This window comes from Amblyraja radiata, chromosome 9 (assembly GCF_010909765.2).
Source record: "Amblyraja radiata isolate CabotCenter1 chromosome 9, sAmbRad1.1.pri, whole genome shotgun sequence".
Lineage (NCBI taxonomy): Eukaryota > Metazoa > Chordata > Chondrichthyes > Rajiformes > Rajidae > Amblyraja > Amblyraja radiata.
In genome coordinates this window covers 54404872-54423258 of record NC_045964.1, presented here as the reverse complement: position 1 = coordinate 54423258, position 18387 = coordinate 54404872, and the positions used below count along the sequence as shown (strand labels likewise).

The following is an 18387-nucleotide window of genomic DNA, read 5'->3' as shown; positions in this document are numbered from 1 at the left end:
TGTGCCTTGAACCTGAAGGAAATGGAGAGAGTGGAAGCTGAGAGATAGAGTGCTTCTCCAAAGCTTGGCTGGGGTACAACCGTAAAGACAGCACGGCTTCACTTGTGAGCACAGGGATCTCACACAGCTGCAGAAGTAGCTTTGCTATTGCCATTTGTTGACTTTAATGAAAGTCCTACTCATTCAGACAACCGGAAGTAGTTGAGACAGATACAATAACAATGTTGAAAAGACATTTGTACATGGATTTGGAAAGTTTAAGAGGGACATGTTCAAGAAAGAACTGCAGATGCTGGAAAATCGAAGGTAGACAAAAATGCTGGAGAAACTCAGTGGGTGCGGCCCGATACGGCCCGAAACGTTGCCTATTTCCTTCGCTCCATAGATACTGCTGCACCCGCTGAGTTTCTCCAGCATTTTTGTCTACAATAGACAATAGACAATAAGGTGACAATAAGGTCTACAATAGACAATAAGACAACCTAAGGTTAAGAGGGACATGAGTGAAACAGCGGCCACATGGTCAACAAAATAGAGAGAGTACAGAGGAGATTTACAAGAATGTTGCCTGGGTTTCAGCAACTAAGTTACAGAGAAAGGTTGAACAAGTTAGGGCTTTATTCTTTGGAGCGCAGAAGGTTAAGGGGGGACTTGATAGAGGTTTTTAAAATGATGAGAGGGATAGACAGAGTTGACGTGGAAAAGCTTTTTCCACTGAGAGTAGGGAAGATTCAAACAAGGGGACATGACTTGAGAATTAAGGGACTGAAGTTTAGGGGTAACATGAGGGGGAACTTCTTTACTCAGAGAGTGGTAGCTGTGTGGAATGAGCTTCCAGTGAAGGTGGTGGAGGCAGGTTCGTTTTTATCATTTAAAAATAAATTGGATAGTTATATGGATGGGAAAGGAATGGAGGGTTATGGTCTGAGCGCAGGTATATGGGACTAGGGGAGATTATGTGTTCGGCACGGACTAGAGGGGTCGAGATGGCCTGTTTCCGTGCTGTAATTGTTATATGGTTATATGGTTATATGGGACCATCTTACATTGGGCCTCTTGGTCAGCGTGGCCGAGTCGGGCTGAAGGGCCTGTTCCAATGCTTTACGACTAAATTATAAACGGACATGAAGTGCAGGAGTAGAGTGTTTAATTTGTTCATGATATATGTATTTTTATTTCTATTTATTTTTTACTGCACACTGAATGGACACTGGTTGAGCAACGTGTTTTTGTTTCCTCTGGGTATGTGAGTACTCAGGAAAATGACAATAAAGATATACTTGACTATACTTGAACTATGAACTATCTGTCCTTTTATGAACTGTCTATAGTTGCACTCAGCTTTATACATAAAAGGACACTGGGTGCTGGATAGCTCAGCAGGTCAGGCAGCATCTCTGGAGAAAATTTATAAGTGACGTTTGTGGTCATGACAATCCAGGGGGGGGGGGCGGTTATGGACAGTGATTTTGAAGAGTAACTTTACGAATATAATTGAATATAATTGATTTACTAATCGTAAATTACTGATAGTTAATTGAAGGAAATCAGAGAATGCTTGAGGGAGATTTAAACATTTCTAACCAATCTGAAGATGATTACTTTTATGTAGAGCATAGTGGCACAGCTGGTGCTGTGTTACTGCCTCACAGCGCTAGAGGCCGGGGTTCGATCCTGACCTTGGGGGCTGTCTGTGTGGAGTTTGCACGTTCTGACTGGGTTTCCTCCTGGTATTCCGGTTCCCTCCTGCACCCCAGAGGCGTGCGGGTTGTGGGGTTATGGAGTGTGTGCTAATGTGTATGAGAAGGTGTGCTAATGCAGAAATAGTGTGGACGAGTGATCGATGGTCCACGTGTGCGGCCTGCACTGGCTGTTTCCGTGCTGTATCACTGAAGGTAACAGTATAAATCCACCAGAGGAATAGATCGGGTAGATGCACAGAGTCTCTTACCCAGAGTAGAGGAATCGAGGACCAGAGGACATAGGTTCAAGGTGAAGGGGAAAAGATTGAATACAAATCTGAGGGGTTTTAACACAGAGGGTGGTGGGTGTATGGAACAAGCTGCCAGAGGAGGTAGTTGAGGCTGGGACTATCCCAACGTTTAAGAAACAGTTAGACAGGTACATGGATAGGACAGGTTTGGAGAGATGTGGACCAAGCGCGGGCAGGTGGGACTAGTGTAGCTGGGACATTGTTGGCCGGTGCAGGCAAGTTGGGCTGAAGGGCCTGTTTCCCGGCGCGCTGTATTTGTAAAGGTAACGACTGTTTTCTTCTGCATCAATAGGATTCGTCTGTCACAACCCAATAGTACGACAAGGCAGACAGAGCAAGACTGGTGGCGATCTCGCTGCTCGACCTCAAACTCACAAACCGGTAAAGTATCACCTCTCAAAACATACCATTCCTGCTTGGTGGAAACAGTCAGATGCAGCCCGCCTCAACCTACCCGATCTCCCGCTTGCCAGACACTTTAATTCTCCTTCCCATTCCCACACTGACCTTTCTGTCCTCGGTCTCCTCCATTGTCAGAGTGAGGCTAAACCCAAATTGGAGGAACAGCATCTCATCTTTTGCTTGGGCATCTTATAGTCCAGTGGTTGGAATATTGATTTATCTCACTTCATCTCTCATTTACACAGAGAGTGGTGAATCTGTGGCACAGAAGTTAGTTGAGGCCAGTTCATTGGCTATATTTAAGAGGGAGTTGGATGTGGCCCTTGTGGGATCAGGGGGTATGGAGAGAAGGCAGGGATGGGATACTGTTGGATGATCAGCCATGATCATATCGAATGGCGGTGCAGGCTCGAAGGGCCGAATGGTCTACTCCTGCACCTATTTTCTATGTTTCTATGTTTCAGGTAGCCCTGGCATTCCCTCTCTCTCTCTCTCTATCCCTCCCCCACCCAAATCACACCAGCTTCTCGTTTTCACCCAACAAACATCTAACAATGGCCTGTTTCCTTTATCATCGCCACTTTTTTGCATATCTTTCATTCATTGTTCTTTATCGCTCTACATCATCGTCTCTATCTCTTGTTTCCCTTTCCCCAACTAGTCTGAAGAAGGGTCTCGACCCGAAACGTCACCTATTCCATTCGTAAACGTCAACCAAACCTATCCATGTTCTCCAGAGATGCTGCCTGACCCGCTGAGTTACTCCAGCTTTTTGTGTTTATCTTTGCAATTTCAAGTACTATGCTTGACTGAGAAAGTACCACCTGCCTCTGGCCCAGGTCTCTCCCTCTCGAGGGTTTCAGTTGTGTGGAGGAGGGAGCCACACGAGAATCTTGAGTAAAAGCACAGAGTGCTGGAGTAACTCAGCGGGTCAGGCAGCATCTGTGGAGAACATGGATAGGTGACGTTTCACATAGTGCTGGAGTAACTCAGCGGGTCAGGCAGCATCTCTGGAGAACATGGATAGGCGACGATTCAGGTTGGGATCCTTCTTCGGACTGGTTGTAGTCAGAGAGAGTAAGTGGGTATCGGACCAGAGATGCTGCCTGACCCGCTGAGTTACTCCAGCACTCCAGATACTGTTTAGATGGACAATAAAGCACAGGACATGAACGATTTATCACCTATGACCACTTCTTAGATTAATAATAATAATAATACATTTTATTTATGGGCGCTTTTCCGGACTCTCAAGGACACCTTACAGATTAAAACAAGCAAATTACAAACATGTAAACAAAATGAAACAAAACTAGAAGGAGGGACCGCAACAATACACAATGCGAAGAGAGAGCAGCGGCAGCTAGTCAAGCCAGCGTTCACTCTCTCTCTACTTATTCCTTGTATTTAGTTACTGCCAATTCTTAATTGCTTTCTCAAAGGTGATAGAGTCGTATAGCAGGAAAAGAGGCTCTTCAGCCCAACTCATCCGTTCTGACCAAGATGCCGCTTCTAAGCTGGTCCCATTTCCCCTCGTTTGACCCATATCTCTCTAACATTCTTGTCCATGAACCTGTCTAAAAGTCTTTTAGATGTTGTTATTATACCTGCCTCAGCTACTTCCTCCAGCAGCTTGTTCCATCCACCTCGCTCTGTGTAGAAAGTAGTTTCCCCTTGGTTCCTATTAAATCTTTCCCTCACCTTAAACCTCTGCTTCTTGATTCCCTGACCCTGGGTAAAAGACTGTATTTATTCTATCTATTCCCCTCATGATCTTATACACCTCTATAAGATCGCCACTCATTCTCCTGTGCTCCAAGGAATAAAGTCCTACCCTGCCCAACCTCTCCCTGTAGCTCAGCCCCTCGGGTCCTGGCAACATACTTCTAAATCTCTGCACTTTCCAGCCTAATGGCATCCTTTCAATAAAAGGGTGACCAAAATTGAACACAATACTCAAAATGCAGCCTCACCAATGTCTTGTACAACTGCTGCAAAATATCTTGTATTCTGCTAAATGCAGAATAGTGCCAAGAGCGATCTTCACCACCCTGTCTACCTGCGGCCTTTCTGTCCTGGGCCTCCTCCATGGCCAGAGTGAGTCCCCCCGCAAATTGGAGGAGCAGCACCTCATATTCCGCTTGGGTAGTTTACACCCCAACGGTATGAACATTGACTTCTCCAATTTCAGGTAGTCCTTGCTTTCTCCCTCCTTCCCCTCCCCTTCCCAGCTCTTCCACAGCCCGCTGTCTCCGCCTCTTCCTTTCTTCTTTCCCCGCCCACCACCTCCACATCAGTCTGCAGAAGGGACGAGACCCAAAACGTCACCTATTTCCTTCGCTCCATAGATGCTGCCTCACCCGCTGAGTTTCTCCAGCATTTTTGTCTACCTTCCTGTCTACCTGCGGTGTCACATTCAGCGAACGACGTACCTGTACTCCTACATCCCTTTTGCTCGACAACACTCCCCAGGATGAGGGTTTACAAAAACAAGACACAGAGTGCTGGAGTATCATTGAAACATATAAGATTGTTAAGGGCTTGGACACACTAGAGGCAGGAAACATGTTCCCGATGTTGGGGAGTCCAGAACCAGGGGCCACAGTTTAAGAATAAGGAGTAAGCCATTTATAACGGAGATGGGGAAACAATTTTTCTCACAGAGAGTGGTGAGTCTGCGGAATTCTCTGCCTCAGAGGGCGGTGGAGGCCGGTTCTCTGGATGCTTTCACGAGAGAGCTAGATAGGGCTCTTAAAAATAGCGGAGTCAGGGGGTATGGGGAGAAGGCAGGAACGGGGTACTGATTGTGGATGATCAGCCATGATCACATTGAATGGCGGTGCTGGCTTGAAGGGCCGAATGGCCTACTCCTGCACCTATTGTCTATTGTCTATAACAGCGGGTCAGGCAGTATCTGTGGAGAACATGAACCCGCTGAGTTACTCCTGCACTTTGTGTCTTTTTCCCCCCAAGGTCAATGGTGCAGGATTGTCCCTTTGTTTATTCTTATCCTGCTTTGACGTAGTGTTTGGTAGATTTGATTGCCTTGCTAAGCCCCTTCAGAGGGCATTTAGGAGTCAACTTCTCCAGCCCCCAAATGCCTGAAGTGTTTGCTGGATGAGATGAACGTGCAGATCACTTAAACCCCTAGTCCATCTGAACCTGATCCCACTTCAAAGAGCCAGCTTGCTGCCATTTCCAGCTGATTGTTCCAACATGTTCCAAGGTTGGAACAGTTTGCAAAATGACACGGGGAATCATTTGAGATCATACTTCCCTGCTGCTTGGGAAAATGTGTGAAGTTGGCCCAATGAATGGTGGTGATATATCCCAGCGCAGCCTGGGTCAGCAGAATGTTGTGGTCTCTGTGTGTTGAATGTGTCTGGCAGCCTGCCCACTCGTGCTCCTGCCTTTCACTCTCTGCCCCGCGGAGCAGAAACGGCTGTTAGACCAGCGAGTGATGAGGGAGAGCAGGTGCACTTCCACTCGTGGGTGTGTAACAATCCTACTCCTTTGTCTCCTTGTCTCTGAGCTGCAGTCTCAGTTTACCATGCACTTGCCCGCAGCAGTGGCGACTTCTTGCATCCTGGCCTGTTTGTTGCCATTAATATATAATCTTACTTTTAAAGGTAGACAAAAATGCTGGAGAAACTCAGCAGGTGAGGCGGCATCTATGGGGGCGGAGGAATAGGTGGCGTTTCGGGTCTCGACCCGAAACTTCGCCAATTCGAGACCCTTCTTCCGATGAACGAAGAAGTCAGTCTTCAGAGTCTAAAGAAGAAGGGTCTCGACCCGGAACGTCACCTATCCCTTCGCTCCATAGATGCTGCCTCACCCGCTGAGTTCCTCCAGCATTTTTGTCTACCTTCGATTTTCCCAGCATCTGCAGTTCTTCCTAATCTCACTTTTAGTTCAGTTTAGTGTAGAGATACAGCCCTTTGTAAATTGTCCCTCGTGTGGAGGGAGTGGATGAGGAAGTGGGACAACATATAAACAGTGTGACTGGGTGATGGATGGTCGGCGTGGACTCGGCGGGCCACGTTGGGTCCTTCAATGAATGAATCCAATGCCACCGCTAAATAGCCAGTGTCATGATGTGTCAGTGGGTGGGATCTCGGCCAGTCAGGGAAGTTTGCCCAAACAGTCTCCATCCAGGGGCTTTGACACAAAGGTACACATCCATGTTAAACCAAAGTGTGTTCAAAAGTGTAAAGGGCCTGTCCCACTTGCCGATTTTTTTCGGCAACTGCCGGCGTCATATCAGTGTCGCCAAAAGATTTTGAACATTTCAAAATCCAGCGGCGACAAAAAAAATGTTGCAACACTCGAAAAATCACCGCGGGTCAATACGTCATCAATTTTTCGGTGACCTGATACGTCAGTCAATGATGTCGGCAGTCGTCGAAAAAATTGCCAAGTGGGACAGGCCCTTTAAGTATAAAGATATGTGGGGCGTAACTTTCTACACAGAGAGTGGTCAGTGCTTGGTTGGTGGTGGAGGCAGATACGATAGTGGTGTTCAAGAGACGTTTAGATAGGGACATGGAATGGAGGGATATGGATCACGTGCAGGCAGAGGAGATTTGTTCAACTTTCAATACACATTGGATATAGACATTGCTGTTCTATGTAAAATTATTTAATCTTGATAATAAGGTGAGCAAAAATAGGATTATCAATTTTGGAAGGAATGGAAATGAAACAAATGCTGGAAATACTCAGCAGGTCAGGCAATGTCTGTGGAGAGAGAAACTGAGACAAATGTTTCAGGTCAATGACCTTTCATCAGCAAATCACGATATATTAAATGTTTGTGTGAGTCATAGAGTCTTACAGCGTGGAAACAGGCCCTTCGGCCCTAACCTACTCACTCTGCTCATCATGCCCCGTCTACACTAGTCCCATCTACCTGCATTTGGTCCATATCCCTCTAAATCTGTCCTATCCATGTACCTGTCTGAATGTTATTTAAAACATTGTGATAATACCTGCCTCAACTACTTCCTCTGGCAGCTCGTTCCACACACCTACCACCATTTGCATGAAAAAGTTACCCCTCAGATTCTTATATAATCTTTCCCCCCTCACCTTAAACCTATGTCCTCGGATTGTCGATTCCCCTACTCTGGGCAAGAGACTTTGTGCATCTACCTGAAGATAGACACAAAAAGCTGGAGTAACTCAGCAGGACAGGCAGCATCTCTGGAGAGAAGGAATGGGTGACGTTTCCGGTCGAGAACTTTCTTCTCAACCTGAGATGCTGCCTGCCCCGTTGAGTTACTCCAGCCTTTTGTGTCTATCTGCGGTTTCAACCAGTATCTGCAGTTCCTTCCTACACTGTGCATCTACTCGATCTGCTCCTCTCATGATTTTGTACATGTTTTTGAAATTCTTACAGCGGCAGCAGTGGCCTGTATCCACAAACAATGGCGAGGTTAAAAGAAGTTCTTCCTCTGGCAAGGAGCGAGCACGCGATGGGCAGGGACTGAGCACGCTGAGACTGACAATGGAGGAGGTGAGTGGCTGCAGCAGATGCCAGCAGCTGGGCATGGTCTCCACGGCTGTGTGTGTCATACCCTCATAAGGAATAGGAGTAGAATTAGGCCGTTCGGCCCATCACGTCTACTCCGCCATTCGATCATGGCTGATCTATCTCTCCCTCCTAACCCCATTCACCTGCCTTCTCCCCATAACCCCTGACACCCATACTAATCAAGAATCTATCTATCTCAGCCTTAAAAATATCCACTGACTTGGCCTCCACAGCCTTCTGTGGCAAAAAAATCCACAGATTCACCACCCTCTGACTAAAGACATTTCTCCCCATCTCCTTCCTAATAGAACGTCCTTTAATTCTGAGGCTATGACCTCTAGTCCTGGACTCTGCCACTAGTGGAAACATCCTCTCCACATCCACTCTATCCAAGTCTTTCACTATTCTGGGTGTTTCAATGAGGTCTCCCCTCATCCTTCTAAACTCCAGCGAGTACAGGCCTGTTGCCGACAAACATTCATCGTAGGTTGACCTCTTTCCTGGGATCATTCTTGTAAACCTCCTCTGGACCCTCTCCAGAGCCGGCACATCCTTCCTCAGATGTGGTAGCTGTGTGGAATGAGCTTCCAGTGAAGGTGGTGGAGGCAGGTTCGTTTTTATCATTTAAAAATAAATTGGATAGTTATATGGATGGTAAAGGAATGGAGGGTTATGGTCTGATGGTAGGTATATGGGACTAGGGGAGATTATGTGTTCGGCACGGACTAGAGGGGTCGAGATGGCCTGTTTCCGTGCTGTAATTGTTATATGGTTATATGGTTATATGGTGATCCTAGCACTGGGCCCGTGCATGCAAATGCCAAGAGATGTTTGATGTCAAGTGAAGCTTTGCTCGAGTATACAGTGAAGCTTCAGGCTATCTGGGGGACCATGCTCAGCAGAGATGCCATCATTCAGGAACTCAACCAAGTCCATGGTGAATGTGAAGGCGATTCCAGGAGATCCCTGTACATGTTGGGAAGACCAGGAGTTCTAGCAGCCTTGTCCCCTCCACCCTCAGCCCCAACCACTAACACCAGACCCTGCGGCTGCTTGCTGCTGCTTATCAAGTCTAGCTGGTGTACGTTTACACAGAAATAGGCCACAAATATGTCCAACAACATCTTAGTGATGGGACAGTTCTATCTGTTTATAATATAAAGTTTAAGAATACGGGGTAGGCCATTTAGGACTGAGATGAGGAAAAAACTTTTTTACCCAAAGAGTTGTGAATCTGTGGAATTCTCAGCCACAGAAGGCAGTGGAGGCCAAGTCACTGGATGTTTTCTAGAGAGAGTTAGATTTAGCTCTTAGGGCTAAAAGAATCAAGGGATATGGGGAGAAAGCAGGAACGGGGTACTGATGTTAGATGATCAGCCATGATCATATTGAATGGCGGTGCTGGCTCGAGGGGCTGAATGGCCTCCTCCTGGATGTATTTGTCTATGTTTCTGTTCCAGAGGTTAGAATGTTTTGAGGGATGTTGGGGGAAGGGAGGTGAAAATGATCCAAGGATTAACATGCTTTTGCCTTTTCACATTGTATTCCTCCAAGTTCCAACATCATGCCATTCCTGTCAACTGTCCCGCCATAACCCAGCAAAAACTCATCTAACTCTCATTTATACCTCTTGCCTCTCAACTCTTGAGGCACAAACCTTTTCCCTGGATCAGGATGGTTAATTTCCAAGTACTTCTTAAAGATTTAGGTAAAGCTATCACAGTTCCTCGCATCTTGAGTCTGAAGAAGGTTTTCGACCCATAACATCACCCATCCTTTTTCTCCAGAGATGCTGGCTGACCCTCTGAGTTACTCCTGCACTGTGTCTACCACAGTGTCTTGTTTAGAGGAATGTTTTGGATGAGAACACACAGGGCAAAATTAGCAAGTTTGCTGATGATACAAAAGTGGGTGGTTTAGCAGATAGTGAAGATGGTTGTGAACGATTGCAGCAGGATCTGGATGGATTGGGCAGGTGGGCTGAGGAATGGTTGATGGAGTTTAATACAGAGAAGTGTGAGATGTTGCATTTTGGGACGTCGAACAAGGGCAGGACCTACACAGTGAATGGTAGTTCTCTGGGGAGTGTTGGAGAGCAGAGGGATCTAGGAGTACAGGTGCATGTTTCCTTGAAGGTCGATAAGGTGGTCAAAAAGGCTTTTGGCACTTTGACCTTCATCAGTCAGAGTATTGAGTATAAATGTTGGGAGGTCATGTTGCAGTTGTATAAGACGTTGGTGAGACCGCATTTAGAGTATTGTGTTCAGTTCTGGGCACCATGTTATAGGAAAGATATTGTCAAGCTTGAAAGGTTCAGAAAAGGTTTACGAGGATGTTGCCTGGACTAGAGGGTGTGAGCTACAGGGAGAGGTTGAGTAGGCTGTGTCTCTATTCCATGGAGCGTAGGAGGATGAGGGGAGATCTTATAGAGGTATACAAAATCATGAGAAGAATAGATCGGGTCGATGCACAGAGACTCTTGCCCAGAGTAGGGGAATCGAGGACCAGAGGACATAGGTTCAAGGTGAAGGGGAAAATATTTAATTGGACCGGTACATGGATTGGAAAGGTTTGGAGGGTTATGGACCAAGCGCAGGCAAGTGGGACTAGTGTAGCTGGGACATTGTTTGCTGGTGTGGGCAAGTTGGGCCAAAGGGCCAGTTTCCACTCTGTATCACTCTATGACTCTACAGCATGGAAACAGGCCCTTCGGCCCTACGAGTCCACGTCGAACATAAATCACCCGCTCACACTAATTCTATGTGAACTCATCCACTCCCTGCACACTAGGGGCAATTTACAGAGGGTCAATTAGCCTACAAACCCGCACATCTTTGGGATGTGAGAGTAAATTGGAGCACCCAGAGGAAACCCACGCGGTCACAGGGAGAACATGCAAACTCCACATAGGCAGCACCTGAGATCAGGATGGAACCAGAGTCTGTGGCGCTGTGAAGCAGCAGCTCTATCAGCTGTGCCACTGTGCTGCCCAGAGTAACGTCTGGTGAAGGTGTGGGGAAGAGCGATGATAGTTGAGTCAGAGGCACACAAAGCAGGAAAGGGCCCTATGGCTCACCAGGCCCTCACTCATCTTCAGATGACCGTCTATAAATATCCACCTATTAGCACGATGCCACGGTCCATGTACAACCTCTGCCCAATCTCTATTGGCTGGCACGGTGGCGCAGCGGTAGAGTTGCTGCCTCACAGCGCCAGAGACCCGGGTTCCATCCTGACTATCGGTGCTGTCTGTACGGAGTTTCTACATTCTCCTCGTTACCGCGTGGGTTTTCTCCGGGTGCTCCGGTTTCATCCCACACTCCAAAGGTTTGTAGGCTAATTGGCTTTAGCGTAATTGTACATTTTCCATCAGTCAGTCAGTCCATTTTATTTGTATAGCACATTTAAAAACAACTCACGTTGGCCAAAGTGCTGTACATCAGTGCAGGTACTAATGCGCTACATACAATGGCACACAGTCCTAACAATACAGACATAAACTGTTTACAGCGCCCTCTCAGAGAGCCTCAAAATAGGTTTTGAGCCTCGACTTAAAGGAGTCGATGGAGGGGGCAGTTCTGATGAGGAGAGGGATGCTGTTCCACAGTCTAGGTACTGCAACCGCAAAACGCAGTCACCCCTGAGCTTAAACCTAGACCGCTGGATAGTCAGTAGCCCCAAGTCAGCCGATCTGAGGGACCTGGAGGTAGAGTGGTGGGTTAGAAATTTTTTGATATAGGGGGGGCATGCCCGTTAAGGGCTTTGTATACGAATAAGAGTGTGTATAGGATAATGTGTCTTGCTTGCGGGGATTGCTGGTCGGTGTGGACTCGGTGGGACGAAGGGCCTGTTTCCATATTGTATCTCTAAGCTAAACAGAAAACTAAACTAAACTTTTAAGAAAGAACTGCAGATGCTGAAACAATCAAAGGTAGACAAAAAATGCTGGAGAAACTCAGCAGGTGAGGCAGCATCTATGGAGAGAAGGAATAGGCGAAGTTTCAGGTCGAGACCCTTCTTCAGACTGACAAACCCCCCATCTCCGACATCAGTCTGAAGAAGGGTCTCGACCCGAAACTTCGCCTATTCCTTCTCTCCGTAGATGCTGCCTCACCCGCTGAGTTCCTCCAGCATTTTTTCTTTAACTAAACTAAACGATTGCTTGTGTCCCTCATTTTATCCACAGATAAAGGTTTTACGTCATGCCATGGAAGAGAATGAGAGAAAAGGAGGATTCATACGCATCTTTCCAATGGCTGACAGCTGGGAGTTTTATGGGTGAGGCCAGCACTGAAATGAAATGCTTTGTGAAAAGCAAATGTGTAAAGTGAAAAGCTTTGCTTTGATCTGTGTATATGCATGTAGTGCCAGGGCTGTGCCAGTGTAGTATGCCCAGGGCAAGCATTAGCAGGCTGCAGCTCAGTCCCATCACAGGGTCTTGATGTGTCCACGAACTAGCTCATTCACCAAGATGGACAGATGTGTTGGCTTGGGTTTGTATCCTGGTTGTGACCACACATCTTAATGCCCTGCCCTTGCGGGAAGGATGGGACCAATAACACTGTCACCTCAGCTTTAAGATTATTATCCTCATATGTAGCAAAGTATAGTGAAGGAAGGGATCTGACCCAAAATGTCACCGGTCCACAGATGCTGCCTGACCCGCTGAGTTACTCCAGCACTCTGTGAAACGTCACCTATCCATGTTCTCCACAGATGCTGCCTGACCCGCTGAGTTACTCCAGCACTCTGTGAAACGTCACCTATCCATATTCTCCAGAGATGCTGCCTGACCCACTGAGTTACTCCAGCATTTTGTGCAAACCAATATCTGCAGTTCCTTGTTTCTACAAGTAAAAGATTTGTTTAACATTCTTTTTTTTAGTTTAGTTTCGTTTAGATATACAGCACGGAAACAGGCCCTTCGACCCACCGAGTCCGCACTGACCAGCGATCCCCGCACATTAACACTACCCTACACACACTAGGGACAATTTACATTTATACCAAGCCAATTAACCGACTGTACAAACCTGTACGTCTTTGGAGTATGGTCGGAAACCAACGTTTTCTGAGAAAAGCCATGCGGGTCATGGGGAGAACGTACAAACTCCGAGCAGAAGTCAGGATTGAACCCGGGTCTTTGGCGCTGTAAGCACTGTAAGGCAGCAACTCTACTGCTGCGCCACCATGCCGCCCTATCGAAGTAGATCCGATATACTCTATACAACTTCAATCTAGTCCAACTCTACAATAGGTCAAGCAAGGGGAAGATACAAAGTGTATATAGTTCTCAGCATTGTAGATGATCAGTCCCTTGGACAACTGTAGCATCCTTGTGGTTGGATCAGGGCAGATTGTCCAATGGAGATGTTGATTAGCCCCACTTCATCACCATTGGTACAGACTGGGCTTCCTCAGGTGCTGAGCAGCGCTGCCATTCTGGAGGCATGGAGGGACGAGGTGGTTGGTTTGATGAGTGAGTGAGCAAGCTGGCTGGTCCCAACAGCAGTACAAACGGCAGTAAATGGTCATGAGACCACATCGAGGAGGAAGTCAGTGAGAAGCTCATCTGATGCAGAACATGGAGATCTCCCCTGGTTGGTCACGAGATGTCCCCCATGTTGGGGGAGTCCAGAACCAGGGGCCACAGTTTAAGAATAAGGGGTAAGCCATTTAGGACTGAGATGAGGAAAAACCTTTTCAGCCAGAGAGTTGTGAATCTGTAGAATTCTCTGCCACAGAAGGCAGTGGAGGCCAATTCACTGGATGTTTTCAAGAGAGAGTTAGATTTAGCTCTTAGGGCTAACGGAATCATGGGATATGGGGAGAAAGCAGGAATGGGGTACTGATTTTAGATGATCAGCCATGATCATATTGAATGGTGGTGCTGGCTCGAAGGGTCGAATGGCCAACTCCTGCACCTGTTTTCTAAGTTTCTGTATTACTTTCTGTGACAGCTGTGTTTCATCCTGCTCGTGTTTCTGATCCCTAACGTTTGTGTTTCTGATCCGTTTCAGGCACTTTCTGGAGCATAAAACCACCCTGAACCACGTGCTGGCAGTGCGTCTATTTGCGGGCAAGCAAGGGTACGTTGGGGAAAGGGGATACGCACAGGCCTCAGGCTCTCTGTCAGCATGGCCTGTCAGTGGGCCATGATTAACACCTTCCCAGAGGGTCCAGTCTCACTGCGGACCAGCCGCCCACAGCTACAGATTGTTATTGATGGGTTGGACCATCAGCAGCACGGCTCAGGCTGATCTTATCGGCTGACCATCAGCGGTGGACGAGTAAGCAGCCGGCTGAGAGATAGTCATAGTCACACAACATGGAAACTGACCCGTCGGCCCAACTTAGACAAAGACATAGAAAATAGGTTCAGGTGTAGGCCGTTCGGCCCTTCGAGCCAGAGCCGTCATTCAATATGATCATGGCTGATCATCCAGAATCAGTGCCCTGTCTCTGCTTTCTCCCCATATCCCTTGATTCCATTAGCCCCAGGAGCTAAATCTAACTCTCTCTTAAATATGTCCAGTGAATCGGCCTCCACTGCCTTCTGTGGCAGGGACTTCCACAGATTCACAACTCTCTGGGTGTAAAAGTGTCCATGCCTGTCAAGATGCAAACAGTTGTTTAAGAAAGAACTGCAGATGCTGGAAAAATCGGAGGTGGACGAAAATGCTGGAGAAACTCAGCGGGTGAGGCAGCATCTGTGGAGCGAAGGAATAGGTGACGTTTCGGCTCGAGCCGAAACGTCACCTATTCCTTCGCTCCATAGATGCTGCCTCGCCCGCTGAGTTTCTCCAGCATTTCTGTCTACCTAAGATGTAAACAGTCCCTCTCTTTGAATGCTCCTCCTCCACAACATTGACCTTTACATAATTCAGGACTTTAACTTGTGGACTAGTCCCACCTCTTTCAATAACTAATTTAAAACTATACAAGTATGGTCGTTGGTCCTCAATCACTCCCCCCCCGACACCTCAGGCACCTTCCCGCCTCATTTCCCAAGGGGAGGTGAAGTGTTGACCTTCTCTAGTCGGGCCAGCTGCAGTTCCTCTCCTTATCCCGGGGATATTGTGATTTATTAGAAGCATATACATATCATAACCAAAACACGATTTGTTTACCAGTTACATATTAAAACAGCTTCTATTTTTTTTTAATCAATTTTTTTGAAAGAAAGAGCTATAGAGAAAAAATAAATAAGGGAAGAGAAAAAGGAGACTATAAGCTAATAGAGAGGGGAGGGAGAAAAAAAAGAAATAAAAAAGATGACCAATAACACAATTTTGGAAATAGGTCCGTAGATTATAGAGTGTAATTGTTCATCCAGTCCTGGATTCAAATTTCAGTCCAGCTTCCGTGTTGAACCAGTTTATACTTTCAGAAAATCGATAAATGGAGACCATATTTTAGCAAATAGTTCTGATTTGTCAATTAAGACTAGTCTAATTTTTTACAAATGTAAGGTCTCAGACATTTCCGCAATCCACATTTTAATTGTGGGGGTTGTTGGATTTTTCTAAAATTGTAATATTAATTTTTTCCCAATTATTATGCTATAATCAAGGAACTTTCTTTGGTTTATTGTAAGTTTTATGCTTTGTTCTGATATTCCTAATATTATTAGTTTTGGGTCAGGATCACATTGTGACTCTTTACCTCCCCAGCTTCTGCACGTGTGTTTGCATACAGTATAGAGCATTAGGGTTAATGCAGCACAGCAACAGGCCCTTCACTCTCAATGTCCATGCCCAACAGCTCAACTCATCTCTGCCTGCACGTGATCCACATCCCTCCATTCCCTGCATATCCACGTGCCTATCCAAAAGCATCTTAAACACCACTATCGTATCTACCTCCACCACCACCCCCAGCAGTGCGTTCCAGGCACCCACCACCCTCTGTGCAAGAAAAGAAGTGACCCTGCAAATCTCCCCTAAACGTTGCCCCTCTCACCTGAAAGCTATGCCCTCAAGTGTTTGCCATTTCATCCTTTAAAAAAGCTCTGGCTGTCTACCCTCTCTATGCCTCTAATAATGTTCTCACTTTTATCAGGCCCTCCAGCGACAACAGTCCAAGTGTGTGCGAGCTCTCCTTATGGCCAACACACTGTGATGGAGGCAGCATCTCACCTGTTTCACGGTGTTTGAGCTCTGTGGGGGGAGGTGTTGTGGTGAAGGGGAGTGCAGCGTTGATTGATTTCCTATCCCCTCTGTTTCAGGGCAAAGAGACCGGCAGCTTTAGCAAGAGCTCGGTAAGTGGCTGTCAGCCCGTGCCAGACTTTGGTCTAAACTTCCACAGGACAGCAAATATTCTCATTTATCTTCTTTTCTCATTTGGAATCCTCGTTCTTTTGAGTAGTTAGTCCTTTTTTTAGTTCAGGGTGGAAATGTTAAACATCAGAGAGCAAAGATTTAAAGTCAGGGGGCGAGGCTTGCAGGAGATATACAGGAGAAAGTGCGGCACGGTGGCGCAGCGGTAGAGTTGCTGCCTTACAGCGCTTGCAGTGCCAGAGACCCGGGTTCCATCCTGACTACGGGTGCTTGTCTGTACGGAGTTTGTAAATTCTGTTTTGGGAAAAAAAACTTTTTCATCCTGAGAGCTGTGAATTTGTGGAGTTCCCTGCCACAGAGGGCAGTGGAGGCCAAGTCACTGGATGGATTTAAGAGTGAGTTAGATAGAGCTTTAGGGGCTAGTGGAGTCAAGGGATATGGGGAGAAGGCAGGCACGGGTTATTGATAGGGGACGATCAGCCATGATCACAATGAATAGCAGTGCTGGCTCGAAGGGCCGAATGGCCTCCTCCTGCACCTATTTTCTATGTTTCTATTCTCCCCGTGCCCCATGTGGGTTTTCTACGGGATCTTCGGTTTCCTCCCACATTCCAAAGACGAACAGGTTAATTGGCTTGGTAAAATGTAAATTGTCCCTAGTGTGTGTAGGATAGTGTTAATGTGTGGGGATCGCTGGTCGGCGGGGACTCGGTGGGCCGAAGGGCCTGTTCCTGTGCTGGACTGGTCTATGTTCTACATTCTATGCATGACACAGAGGCTCAAAGGGCTGATGGCCTGCTCCTAAATATACAGGCCCTCCCTGGGGCACAAACTCCCTGGATTCACATTATCTCCCGTTAATATTACTAAATTTAAAAGGAGCACTAGTCTGGGGACAAAGAGCGTGTTGACATGGAACCTCCCTGAGGTGATCAGTCACCATCGTGGCCATTTTGAATGGGCAGGGGAACAATAAATAAACATTGATATTAATGGATCCTAATCAACACTTACGTTACTGTGGACAGATAGTTACTGTAATGAGTGATTCTGTGTATTTTGTGACATGGACAAAATCGAAAATCAAAAGTTTTTCACTGTACCTCATAGGGTTGCCAACTTTCTCGCTCCCAAATAAGGGACAAAAGGTCAAAATAAAGGACAAATTCCCGGCGGCAATTCGTTGATCGAGTCGGCCATGACTGGGTGAATGATGAGTTGTCCCGGGTGCTGGACTGCACACAAAACCCAGCCGGCAGGCCAGCTGAGAAGCATTGGCCCGGCACCCCATCCAACTCATGAACCGATGATCGGCCATGAGAAGGAGGGGTGGTGGTGTCGGCGGTAAGCGAAGGTCCGAAGGTCGGACAGCTGGCCGGGCTGCCGACTGACTGACCGACGGGGGCACGGGTGAGGCGCTGCTGCTGCTGCTGCTGCTGCTGCACTCCATGGGCTGCACTATGTCGGGACGAGTGAAGCGGGGCCAGACGCAGCACTCCGACCCGACAGTCCCCTCGACCCGAGTTGCAGCAGTCGAGTTGACCCGTACGTGACAAATTTAGTCCAAAATGCGGGGTGTCCCGGCTAATACGGGGCAGTTGGCAACCTCAGTTACCTCGGTACACGTGACAATAAACTAAACTGAACTGAACTGAAGTTGACTTGTGGACGTGTGTATAAACGGGACCTGTTGGTAGTGTCGGAGCGACCTGCATGTGAATGTTTAAAGTGTACGTGCTGTTGTTTCATTCTCAGTAACGGCGTGAGGCAGAGCAGCCCAGCGGCACAGTGCCGGCATGAGGTGCTGCAGGTGCAATGTCAGAAACACTTACAGCAGTACGAGAGGAAGTTGCTGTCACTGAAGGCACGCAAACACCGGCAGCAGCAGCAAGTCACCCTGCAAACAGCGCAGAGGAAAGGCTCAGGTCAGTGCTCCACAGAATAGATACCCCGCCTCAATCTGTCTTCCTGAACACCCCTGGTGAAGTGGCGCAGCAGGACGGCACAACGGTAGAGATGCTGCCTCACTGCGCCACAGAACCGGGTTCCACCCTGACCACGGGTGCTGTTTATACCGAGCTCTTCCCGTGACTGCGTGGGTTTCCTCCAGGTGCTCCAGGTTCCTCCCAAACTCCAAAGATGTATGGGTTTGTAGGTTAATTGGTTGAGGTAAAAATTGT

The 18387-nt window shown here is 47.3% G+C and overlaps 1 protein-coding gene across 4 annotated transcripts in view; it reads left to right on the top strand.

Moving 5' to 3' along the window:
- ttll5 (tubulin tyrosine ligase like 5) overlaps positions 1 to 18387 on the top strand; it is a 163618-nt gene that overhangs the window by 62719 nt on the left and 82512 nt on the right. For 3 of the 4 annotated variants that reach the window (XM_033027476.1, XM_033027473.1, XM_033027474.1), the window contains exons 15-20: positions 2286 to 2374; positions 7794 to 7910; positions 12115 to 12206; positions 13949 to 14017; positions 16156 to 16188; positions 17963 to 18132. In XM_033027476.1, coding sequence (XP_032883367.1) covers positions 2286 to 2374; positions 7794 to 7910; positions 12115 to 12206; positions 13949 to 14017; positions 16156 to 16188; positions 17963 to 18132 — 570 coding nt within the window. The remainder of the gene's footprint in view (positions 1 to 2285; positions 2375 to 7793; positions 7911 to 12114; positions 12207 to 13948; positions 14018 to 16155; positions 16189 to 17962; positions 18133 to 18387) is intronic. The other variant, XM_033027477.1, reaches the window with a different exon arrangement.